The following is a 12,059-nucleotide window of genomic DNA, read 5'->3' on the forward strand; positions in this document are numbered from 1 at the left end:
CTGTCACCAAGGCCATAGGTGGGAATTCTAAAGGACGTTTCCTAGATACATGCCTTGGGGAGTTCCCATCGTGCTGCAGTGGAAACAAATCCGACGAGGAACCATGAGGTTGCAGGGTCGATCCCTGGCCTTGCTCAGTGGGTTAAGGGTCCGGCGTTGCCGTGAGCTGTGGTGTAGGTTGCAGACCCGGCTCGGATCCTGTGTTGCTGTGGCTCTGGCGTAGGCCGGTGGCTATAGCTCCGATTCAACTCCTAGCCTGGGAACCTCCATATGCCGCAGGTGCAGCCCTAAAAAAAAAAAAAAAAAAGACCAGAGTCATAGCTACACGCCTTAAAGTTACCCAGGATGCTTGGAGGCTGCAGGCACATAACTTCAGATATTCCAGAAGTTAACTAGACTTTTTGTCATGGGCTAGGAATCCATTCACTTGGTGGGGGACAAAGCTGAATTCTAAACCCCTGGTTTATCCATCCTAATGCTGGCCACTGTGCGTGCTTTGCTGGCTCCAGAGTTTTCAGATTTATTTATTTGTGCATGTCCTATATCATTTTATAGTTTTAGTTTGCTCATGGAAATATGTTGGGTGTCTGACGCCTCGTGATTCACCCTCGCATGGTATCCGTGTGCCCACTGGTGTGCTCTGTAAGCGTTTGGGAAGAAGGTTCCCTAATTACACGTTGCAGGCTGCCCCGTCATCATCCATCAAGGTTTTCTTTATCATCTATCTGAAGTCATTCTGTGCAGCTATCACCCCACAAATCCCCTGGCTCCTGCAAATAGCACCCTTGCATCAGCCATAAATTAGGCATAATTTTATCCACATCAGCTTGATAAAGTTGATGAGGGCTGGTTTTGCTTCCTCTTCCTGCCTCATGAATCATTTATAGATTTTTTTTTTCTGCCAGGCTAACCTCCCCCGGCTCATGTGCAGAGGTGACCACACCGCGCTCACCAGCCCCCCCGCACCGAGCCATCTGTTTAGGTGACACGTTGGCACCACCGCAAGTGCCAGCCCTTGGATTTTGCGGCATGATGGCAGCGTTTGATCATGACCGCTCCTCTTTAGCTTTCTTCAAAGAGTAAATGCTCCTTTGGTGGCAGGGGGTGGGGCTAATGTGCGTTTCAAAGGCAGATTTCACCCAGAGTCACGGTTTAGCTGACAGTGTGATCAAGAAATGGGATCTTTCCCCCGGGCTTCTCAGAGCGACAATGCTAAAAGTAATACAGGGCTAAAAAAATACATTTCTTGCTTTTATTTTTAACATTTTATTTGTTTATTTTTTTGGCCACCCTGCAGCGTACAGCAGTTCCCCAGGCCAGGGATCGAACCTGTGCCACAGCAGGGACAGCACCAGATCCTTAACCTGCTGGGCCACCAGGGAGCTCCTAGATTTCTCGTTTTCCATCTTTTAGCCATATTGAGATATGTTTTAAGCTTTTTTCTTTACATGGTTGGTGTGTAACCCTTCTCAAAAGCAGGAAGCTGATCTCCATAAGCTTGGCCTCCTTGCGTCTTAGAGTTTGGCATATTCATAGTGAAAAGGGGTGATTATATAATTATATATTCATACGATCCAGGGCTGGACGAACATTTTCTCTTCCTCCCTCTCCTCCTCCAGATGTAAAAATCACTCTGAGCTGGAGGTTGGTTCAAAAATAAGCCGTGGCCTGAGCGTGGCCTGCCAGCCGTCGTTTGCAGACTCGTGCTATAATGTATGGTTAATTAAGCACGTGCAGACAGAGACAAAGCCAATGACCATGGCTTTGTTTTCTCTAATTTCCTTCTGCTTTCCGGCGGCCTGCGTCACACAGACCCGTGCTCTTTCTGTGGCTGGGATCAGTTCATCTGGCATTCTGCTCTTTTAAAACTCAATGTCCACTCCTGTGGGCTGACAGCTCACATTTTTTGGACCACTGACATGTGCAGGTCCTTGGATTTGGAGACTCCCCGCCATATAATTGGACTTCCTTTTATCCCCAGATACCTGCTGTGTTTGCCCTAGGTAAATATTTCCCCAGATGTGAATAGGTAATTAAAATTCTGAACCTTTCATGGCCCTGGATCCTTATCTGTTTGAGCAATACTCACCTAGATGGATGGCTCAGCGGAGGCAAAGGTAGGTGAATTACAGAAGACCTGGATGCAGTGAGGGGGTGGGGAAGGTGGGGGAGGCAGGGGGCCCCCCACTCGGGGCCCCACCCTCTGCCAAGAATCTCCTCTGGAATTGTCAGTCCCCCTGACCTGCTCTGGGAATTTTTACAATCAAAGGCCCTCCTATGTGGCAGACAATAAAGGGGTGTGATGGCTTTACTGTGTGTGTGTGTGTGTGTGTGTGTGTTTTGGGGGTGGGGGGACATTTCTCATCAGTGTCACTTTAGCCATTGGCTCCGGAAATTCCTGCCTCTGAGATCCTACTCTCTGCAGACCAGGGGGTGGGGTCTGGGCTCTGGAATCTGGGTGGTGTGAGGACTAAAGGAGAAATTGCAAAAATGCCTGCCAGCGAGTAAGCAATCAATAAAGGTAATTGTTAGGTTATGGTTTCTGCTTTCAGACGTTAAAGATGGGCCGGATGGAGGTCAAAGGTCAGCTCACCAGCACCCCGTGGTCCTCTCTACCTTCGGGCCCTTCTCAGGTTCTAGTTCCTGCTGGACTCGCCCCTGGAGCTGTCTGGGAGTGGAATTTTTACTAATTCTCAAAGTGCTGACACATCACTGGCAGGGTTCAGCCGGCAGCAGCTTTGTTTGTGTGACTGCCTCTGTGTTTCCTCAGAGTTCGATGAAAAAAATAACCCTCAAAAATCAAATTAAAGCAATCGTAGATGATAAAAGATCCCTAGGAAGGAACTGTGTTTCATCATCTGTCCGGCAAAGTGAGCCGCAGGCTTTGGAAGCCCCGAGCCGGGCCGGCGCGTCGGCTCCCGGGAACCTTGGTCGACACTGCCCCCTCGTGGCCGCAGTGGCACCTGCCGCTGAGGGCGGGGAAGGCGCGTCCCCGACAGGACCACGTTGCTTCTTGGAAAAACCCGGGCGGAAGAGGTTTTTCTCTCTCTTTTCGGCCGCGTTTTCCGGTACCCTCTGCCACCGAGGCCCTTTCCATTCCCGCTTCCCCCGTGCGCGTCCTCCACTTTCTTTCAGTTGCTGGGGATGGTGTGGTCGATCAGGCACGGATTGTGTGGGACAGTTTGTTTGTTTGTTTGTTGTTGAGGGGTATTTATACCCACATGGGATTGCATCTTTAGGACGAGCTCTAGTCTGCACATTTTGTTCTGGGGCGAATTTCGACACCAATCATCAATACTTTTTGAGCAGCTGATGCTGTGTAGCCTGTGCAAAGGCCCTGAGGTGGGAAAGGGGCTTGGCTTTTTAAAAAAAGAATTGAAGACTGGACCACTGGGGAGAGGGGAGGGGGTCCTGAACTGAGCAGAGGGAGTGAGCAAGGGGAAGGAGGAGGGCGGGAGATGAGAGCCAGAGATGGAGTTTCCCAGAAGAGTGTCAGGAAGCTGTGAAGGGTTTTACTTGGTTCGGGAGCAGGAGTGGTGGTGAAAGGGGATTTTTTTTTTTTTTTTTTTAACACCCGCACCTGCGGCATGTGAAAGTTCCTGGGCCAGGGGTTGAATTGGAGCTGCAGCTGTGGCCTGTGCTGCAGCCGGAGCAACACAGGATCCAGGCTGCCTCTGTAACCTACACCACAGCTTGCTGCAACACTGGGTCCTTAACCCCCTGAGCGAGACCAGGGATGGACCCCGCATCCTCATGGAGACAATGTCAGGTCCTTAACCCGCTGAGCCACAACGGGAACTCCAGGGGGATTTTCATTAGTTACAAAATTACTTTGGCCTTAGTGTGGAGAGTGGACTGCAAGGGGTGCTAGAGCGTGAGACGGGAGCCACGTAGGAGGCCGTCTGGGTGTGCAGGTGAGGCGTGAGTGGTGTGGCCCAGGGCAGCCCGGTGGACCTGGAGGCAGTTCCTGGGGGTGCTTGGGAGGTGGCCTTGCTTGGCTGGAAGTGAGGGTGCTGGAGAGGAAAGGGCCGGGTGCGCCCCTTGGGCCAGAGCAGTGGGAGGCTAGAGACCGAATTTGCAGAGACTGGAAAAAGACGAGGCAGGGGGAATCAGACTTCTCTTGGACAAGGGGCGTTTGAGATGTTGATTGATGGTCAGATGCGAAGGGATGAGGTCTGGGCTCTTTTGGTGGCAGGTGATAGAAACCGAGAGGTGAGCTTCTTTAGAAGGTTCTGAATTTTCTCCCGAAGTCCAAGGGCAGGGCTCTGTGGGGCCTCCGGGAGGGAGGGGCGCGGGAAGAAGCCCAGGCACCCTCCCCACAGTCTCCTCTGTGCATCTGCCTGACCTGCCTTCTTGCTTCATCTTCTGCCCGTGGTGCTGTGTCCGCCTCCCCCTGTCTCCTCTGATCCCTCTTGCACCCCTTCCGTCACTGCTCAGATCCTGAGCCAGGGAACTCTTGCCTTTTTTTTTTTTTTTTGCTGTTTCTTTGGGCCGCTCCCGTGGCATATGGATGTTCCCAGGCTAGGGGTCGAATTGGAGCTGTAGCCCCCGGCCTATGCCAGAGCCACAGCAACTCGGGATCCGAGCCGCGTCTGCAACCTACACCCCAGCTCACGGCAACGCCGGATCGTTAACCCACTGAGCAAGGGCAGGGACTGAACCTACAACCTCACGGTTCCTAGTCAGATTCATTAACCACTGCACCATGACGGGAACTCCAAGCCAGGGAACTCTTGAGCTGACCAGGGCATGCTGCTCTTGCTCTCCTCACTCTCTGTAGTTCTTTTACGCTTTTAGCAGTTTTATCTCTCTGTCTCTTTGTTTATTTGGTTTTTAAATTTCATATCTTTTTTTTTCTTTTTTTTTATGGCCGCAACCAAGGCAGATGGAGGTTCCCTGGGCCAGGGATAGAATGTAAACTGTAGCCACTGCAGCCATGGTGGACTCTTGAACCAACTGTGCCGGGCTGGGGATGGAACCCTTGCCTCCACAGCGACCAGAGCCCCTGTGTTTGGGGGCTCCTTAGCCCACTGTGCCACAGCGGGAACTCCTTTGTTTACTTGTTTATTTGGAGGGACCTGACGGAGCTTGGCAGCTCCCTGAGAGCAGGGGCCCCTCTTGGCTGCACTCTGCTGTGCTTTGGTCTTTGTGCGGTTCTGGTGCAGAGCAGGTGCTTCGCGCGTGTTTGTTACATTATGAAATCTGCTCCCCTAGCTTCCTCAGACCGCTCAGCACCGCTGTGAACACGGCAAAGAAATGCTGGTGAATGCCTAAGGAGTAATTTCATGCCTGTGGTCTCCTTTGCCTCAAGAAAAAAGGGAGTGGCTGATTCTCCTTTTGTGTGAGATTCGCTTGGATGGGGACTCAGGAAAGGCAAGGGCTGCGGCAGGGGCTTCATGGCCAGTGGATGGCAGTCAGGTGGTGCTGACCCGGCTGGTCCCCACTGCACCCTCAGCCTCTTCTGCGCAGAAATGTCCTTAAAGACTGGCTTGAACGGAGTTTGCCTGGGAGGCCTCTGCAGTTTCAGCCTGGAACTAGGATGTCCTAACAATGACGACAAGTCAAGGATCGAGAAAATGCATGTGCAGAGAGGTTTTGCTTTAAAAAAACAGTTTGAGGAGTTCCCGTCGTGGCTCAGTGGTTAACGAATCCGACTAGGAACCATGAAGTTGCGGGTTCGATCTCTGGCCTCGCTCAGTGGGTTAAGGATCTGGCATGGCCATGAGCTGGGGTGTAGGTCACAGACGTGGCTCGGATCCCGCGTTGCTGTGGCTCTGGCGTAGGCCGGCGGCTACAGCTCTGATTGGTCCCCTAGCCTGGGAACCTCCATATGCCGTGGGAGCAACCCTAGAAAAGGCAAAAAGACAAAAAAAAAAACCCAAAAAACCTCAAAAAACCAGTTTGAGGAGTTCCCGCCGTGGCGCAGTGGTTAACGAATCTGACTAGGAACCATGAGGTTACGGGTTCGGTCCCTGCCCTTGCTCAGTGGGTTAACGATCCGGCGTTGCCGTGAGCTGTGGTGTAGGTTGCAGACGCGGCTCGGATCCCACGTTGCTGTGGCTCTGGCGTAGGCCGGAGACTACAGCTCCGATTCGACCCCTAGCCTGGGAACCTGCATATGCCACGGGAGCGGCCCAAAGAAATAGCAAAAAAAAAAAAAAAAAAACCAGTTTGACAAATCATTTCGTATAGCAGCTATGAGGTGAGTAAAACACTCGACCCGCCTTCTCTGGGGATGCCCCTCAAAGTCTGTCATTCCTTAGAGTCACCCCCCCAGGGCCCGGGATCTCTCATCAAGGAGAGGAGTCAAGTCTATTCCCTACTCCAGCCTTTGTTTCCTAAGTTTTTGTTTTGTTTTTTTGAGTGTGTGTGTTTGCTTTTTAGGGCCACACCTGCAGCATATGGAGGTTCCCAGGCTAGGGGTCTAGTTGGAGCCATAGCCGCCGGCCTACGCCAGAGCCACAACAACTTGGGATCCAAGCCGAGTCTACGACCTACACCACAGCTCACGGCAATGCCGGATCCTTAACCCACTGAGCAAGGCCAGGGATCGAACCCACAACCTCATGGTTCCTAGTCGGATTCGTTAACCTCTGTGCCACGACAGGAATCCCCCTCCCCCCTTTTTTTTAAGTATTTCTTTTTCCATCAAAAGCAGGACCCCCAAGGATCTGGAAGAAACAGAACACTTAATTTCCTTACTAAATGGGTGGGGGTTAGGGGGTCAGCCTGAGGTCTACTGTCACCCTGTCTAACCCCCCCCCCACCCCTTAGGTCAAGTTTGAGCAAGGCCCTGGGAGCATTTTCAGACTCTCTGCCCGTGGAAGGGAGTGCGTGCTAGGCCCAGACTGGCCACTTGTGGTGGAAGTGAACGCGCCTGGGCCCCTCAGGGGTATGTTTTTACGGCCATTGCCTTTCTTTTTTTTTTTGTCTTTTTGCTATTTCTTGGGCCGCTCCCACGGCATATGGAGGTTCTCAGGCTAGGGGGTCCAATCAGAGCTGTAGCCGCTGGCCTACACCACAGCCACAGCAACGCGAGCCGTGTCTGCAACCTACACCCCAGCTCACGGCAACGCCGGATCCTTAACCCACTGAGCAAGGCCAGGGATCGAACCTGCAACCTCATAGTTCCTAGTCAGATTCGTTAACCACTGGGCCACGACAGGAACTCCCACTGCCTTTCTTTTTGCCAACTTTACCCCTGGCAGTGGCACAGCTTCACACTCCAGCAGGTGAATGACAGAGAGGCAGGAACGCAAAGATGAGATGCTTGGATTTTATTGTAGGGAGTCAGGGTGGGCTGGTGGGGATGGAGGGGAGGAAGCGGCTGGGGGTGTCAGGGCCTCCAGAGATGAAGGTCTTCAGGTTCCAAATCCTAAGCACACAGTGGGCTTTTTACGATTTTTTCCTAAAACAAACGAAACACCAATACAATAGTGAATGAACGTTAAAACAAGACCAAGCAAAAAAAATTTTTTTTTTGGTCTTTTTAGGACCTCACCTGCAGCATAGGGAGGTTCCTAGCCTAGGGGTTGAATCAGAGCTGTAGCCACCGGCCTACACCACGGCCACAGCAACGCCGGATCCAAGCTACATCTGTGACCTATACCACAGCTTGTGGCTACACCAGATCCTTAACCTACCAGGGAACTGCATGCTTCCCAAGTTTCTTACAGGAAGCTAGCTGATCCTTCTATAGGTGGAGAGCTGTAGGTGATTTGTGGGACTGTCACAGGGCCACCCAGACCCTAATAGCTCCCTACTGCTCTGTCAAAATGATTGAAAAATCCACTCTTTATTTTGCGGAGATGGAACTCTCTAGAAAGGTTCGTCTTTGCTTACAGGTATGTCTGGGTAGCATAGTCACCTTAAATATTTCTTTTAAGCGAGGCCAGGGATTGAACCTGCATCCTCATGGCTGCAAGTCCGGTTTGTGACCTCTGAGCCACAACGGGGAACTCCTAGATTGAGGAACTCTGGTGTCAGTTAAGAGTTTCAGCATCTCTGGGAGGAGCTGAGTTTGGATAATCTCTCAGAAGCTCCTCAATAGAAAGGCCAGGAGTTCCTCTTGTGGCTCAGCAGGTCAGGAACCCAACATAGTGTCTGCGAGGGTGAGGGTACGATCCCTGGCCTTGCTCAGTGGGTTAAGGATCCAACGTTGCTGCAAGCTGTGGCGTAGGTTGTGGATGAGGCTCAGATCTGGCAGTGCTGTGGCTGTGGTGTAGGCCAGCAGCTGCAGCTCTGATTCGACCCCTTGCCTGGGAACCTCTATGTGCTGCAGGTGCGGCCATTAAAAAAAAAAAAAAAAAAAGTGTGTAAACTTTAAAAAAAGAAAAAGAAAAAAGAAGTTCAGATGTCTCTGCCTGCTTTCCTGGGGACATTTGTACTTTGGGGCTCCTCTCTGGATTAGAAAAGTGTCCCCAAAGTGGGCTGACCCTGCAGCCTAGGGACCTGGGGAGCCCCCTGCTGGGCAGTGGGGGCCAAGGGAACCGTGTACCTTGAGTTTTGCTTTTCTTTTTTTGTGTCTTTTTGCCTTTTCCAGGGCTGCTCCCTCGGCATGTGGAGGTTCCCAGGCTAGGGGTCGAATTGGAGCTGTAGCCACTGGCCTACGCCACAGCCACAGCAACGCGGGATCCGAGCCGCGTCTGTGACCTACACCACAGCTCACGGCAACGCTGGATCCTTAACCCACTGAGCGAGGCCGGGGATCGAACCCACGACCTCATGGTTCCTAGTCGGATTCGTTAACCACTGCGCCACGACGGGAACTCCTGTGTACCTTGAGTTTTAACACGCTGTCCTTGGCCTCCGGAGAGAGCGTGTCCACCAGCATCTTCAGCTGGGTCCCCGCCTCTTTCATGTCTTCGTTGGGGCTGAAAGGTTCAATTGAAGCCTGGTAACTGGCAAGTGTGCCCTTGAAGAGGTTTTGAATGACTTCTAGAAAGATCGGGCAGACCTCTGCAGAAGCTGGAGCACAGAAAAGAGAGCACATGTGTAGCTGGACCCTTGTCGAAGCTGGCCGGCTCCCTGCCTGGACCTGGCCTCAGAGGCGCACAGCCCATCAGCCAGAGACCGCCGCCCTTGTGTTGACGGCGTCAAAGGTTCGGTCCGGTGGCACTCCAAATGGTTGGCTCTGTGGGGCCGCCTGGCTGCCCTCTGGGTTGCGGCTAGCTTTTTGTGGCTTACCGGAGTCTTTTTTGCACTTCCTGGGTTGGGGTGGGGCAAGGTGCTGTTTGCTTTTTCCGTTGGCATTCTAGGCAGGGCCCTCATGATAGAGGCTGCTGATCTGATTTTTTGTGCGGTGTTGGGCCTGGGAAGAGGCCACTGATGTTTTGCTGTTCCCACCCCTAAACATGGTTAGTGATGGTCTGAGCCACTTGTTAGTGGGGGCAGGTGGCAAAGTCAGGCTCTGGCAGGAAGAGGCACGTATACCAGCCAAGTGCCACCCTCCCCCCGCCCCCGCCCCAGCTGGGCCCGGAAGAGGCTCACCCGCACACAGACACACCTCTGTTCCTGGCCCCGCTGTGTTCCTTTCACCCAAGTGCGCCCCAGGCTGTGCTCCCTTTTTGGGTCCCTGCCCCCGGGGGTCGTGGGGACAGTCACCATCCCATACTTGCTTCCCACTTGTCTCAGCTCCCCGTCTTGAATTCACCGTCTGGTGTGCAAACTCCTCTTGGGTGCAAACGTCCCTGCCTGCCTGGACTCCGGGGCCCCAGAGGGGCCACCCCAAGTCAGAGCCCCTCCAGAGCGTGGGTCCCTGCTTTGCAACTCCCTGTGCCATCAGGCAAGTTGCTTTATCCTCTGTAGCTCAGTTTTCTTATCTGTAAAATGGGGATAATGTCCCCGTCATAGGGTTGTCGTAAGGATGAAAAGAAAGGATCTGTGAAAGGGTTCAGAACAGTGATGGGCACATTATAGTGCCAAATAAATGTTAGATCTTATTATAGGTATTATTATAGCACACGCGCACGTGCACACACACACACAGGCATCCCAGACCTGCCTTTAAACTTTTCAGCCCCTTCTTGCTGATCCACCTGCTTTCTACAAGGCACTGAGATCATCTAATTAGCATACGTTTTGGTCCAAATGATGTTATTTCCCCTTTATTTTTTTTTATTTTTACGGCCACACCTGCCGCATATGGAAGTTCCTGGGCTAGGGGTTGAATTAGAGCGACCACTGCCAGCCTACACCATAGCCACAGCAAAGCAACGCCGGATCCTTAACCCATTGAGTGAGGCCAGGGATTGAACCTGGATCCTCATGGACACTATTTCCAGTTCTTAATCCGCTAAGCCACAACAGGAGCTCCTATTTCCCCTTTAAAACAGACATATCTGCACGATAGTTGTTCCCACTGCTTTGGGTCTTGGTTTTTGAACTCCCCAGCCTGCCCTCAACCCAAGGTCATAGAGCTTCTCTTCATGGTCAGTAGGAAATTTTCAAAGTGAACTAATTGGAGTTTGCTAAAAAAATTTTTTGTTGTTGGGAGTTCCCTTTGTGGCGCAGTGGAAATAAATCTGACTAGTACCCATGAGGTTGTGGGTTTGCTCAGTGGGTTAAGGATCCAGTGTTGCCGTGAGCTGTGGTGTAGGTTGCAGACATGGCTCAGATCTTATTGTGGGGCAGGCCAGCAGCTGTAGCTCTGATTCAGTCCCTAGCCTGGAAACCTCCATATGCTTCAGGTGCGGCCCTAAAAAGCAAAAAAAAAAAAAAAAAAATTTTGTTGTTGTTGATTAAAGGGAGTAGAAAAGGCTGATACAGAGTAAAAAAAACCTGGTAACCCAGTTCCCAAAAGATCAGGGGGCTTCGAGGGAGATATGATCCATCCCCCACCCCCCGTCTCTGTCTGTCTCATTCTTTTACTCTCAGTGACACCTGCAATTCTTCAGAGACTCCTAACCCGTTTTGCAGAGGGCAGAAATGTTTAGAAACCCCACCACTCTGGGTTGGCGGTTTCCCAAAGGGAAGATCCCTTTCTAGAATATTCCTCTCTGCCCAGAATGGGAGACCTTGCCTTGGGTTGGGTTTTCTTTTAAAGCTGAGAGGCTCTGTGGCTCCTTCCAGCCGCTTTGGCTGCCAGAGTGTGTGTTGACCCCAAACCTGGGGGCCGGCCCCTGATCTCTTGGCATCTCGGGGTCCATCCACGCCTGGGTTTTGAGGAGCTCGTGACTCCCATCCTGTTGGCCACTGAGTGCAGGCATCCGGGTGGGCGTTTCCCCATCCCTCCCTGCAGTCTGTCCATCCCCTGAAGCGCTGAGGTTGCTGGGTACGGAAGATGGGGTCCTTTTCAGGCCACCTCGCAGCCCTAGGGCTCTCCCCACATTCCCAAGACGGGACGCAGCTCAGCAGAGGACCTGACAGCTGCCCCCATCTCCCGAGCGGGACGGGGAGCTGGGAGAGTTCCCAAGCCGGGCTTGGGGCACAGGGGCTCTGGGCACTCACCAGGGCTGCAGAAGAAGATCAGGGCGACCAAGGTGAAGGTGACGGCCAGCTTCATGGTGGAGCGGAGGCTGGTGGGAGGCCCCAGTCCTGTCTCTGGTCCGGTGGTCTTGCGGGAGAAGTGCCGGTCCGCTTTCTTATAGGTTCCTGGACAGGGGAGGGTAGGGCGTGGGCTCCACTTCGGGGACCACACTATTTATTTGGGCATCAGCTCCGTGGAAAAAGTAAATATTCTCCTTTCCCAACCTGGATTCTGTGTCCATTGAAACTGAGCTCGCCTACTGGCCACTTGGAAGGGGGTAACCCAGAGTCCTGTGGGGAGGCAGCTAGGTTCCCCAGTCAGGGTTTGGAGACCTGGTGGCCTGGGCCACCCACCTTTGACCTTGAGCCCTGGGCAGTCCAGATCGACAGACAGAAGCAACTGTCGATCCTATCTGGACCCAACACTCTGGAAGCTCAGGCCCAAGGCCCAAGCGGCAGGGACAGAACTAGGACTTGGCACTCCTGGTACCCCGCTGGGCTCCTCTCCCAGGAAGCGGCTGGTCCTCAAGCCTTGAGGGTCATATGGGCCAGACCGTCTTGTGGTCTGACTTGGGGGGAGAGCCCGGACAGAA

At 52.8% G+C, this 12,059-nt stretch overlaps 1 protein-coding gene across 1 annotated transcript; it reads right to left on the bottom strand.

Annotated features, from left to right (window-relative positions):
• Nucleotides 1-7,262: 7,262 nt before the first annotated feature.
• On the bottom strand, nucleotides 7,263-11,577 carry SCGB1A1 (secretoglobin family 1A member 1). Its single transcript, XM_047774105.1, has 3 exons — nucleotides 11,449-11,577; nucleotides 8,780-8,967; nucleotides 7,263-7,408 (listed from the first exon to the last, which is right to left on the bottom strand). Exons 1-3 carry the CDS (start codon nucleotides 11,501-11,503, stop codon nucleotides 7,376-7,378), a joined length of 276 nt encoding a protein of 91 aa, XP_047630061.1. The 5' UTR covers nucleotides 11,504-11,577; the 3' UTR covers nucleotides 7,263-7,375.
• Nucleotides 11,578-12,059: the final 482 nt, after the last annotated feature.

Source organism: Phacochoerus africanus, chromosome 4 (assembly GCF_016906955.1).
Source record: "Phacochoerus africanus isolate WHEZ1 chromosome 4, ROS_Pafr_v1, whole genome shotgun sequence".
In the NCBI taxonomy this organism is placed as follows: domain Eukaryota; kingdom Metazoa; phylum Chordata; class Mammalia; order Artiodactyla; family Suidae; genus Phacochoerus; species Phacochoerus africanus.

Bases quoted from the DNA above. Each gene is read 5' to 3' on its own strand.
- SCGB1A1 (XM_047774105.1), bottom strand. From the start codon at position 11,503: ATGAAGCTGGCCGTCACCTTCACCTTGGTCGCCCTGATCTTCTTCTGC. The intron at 8,968-11,448 runs GTGAGTGCCCAG...TCTGTGCTCCAG, and splicing joins GATCTTCTTCTGCAGCCCTG to CTTCTGCAGAGGTCTGCCCG. The intron at 7,409-8,779 runs GTACACAGGAGT...CGTTTGTTTTAG, and splicing joins ACAGCGTGTTAAAACTCAAG to GAAAAAATCGTAAAAAGCCC.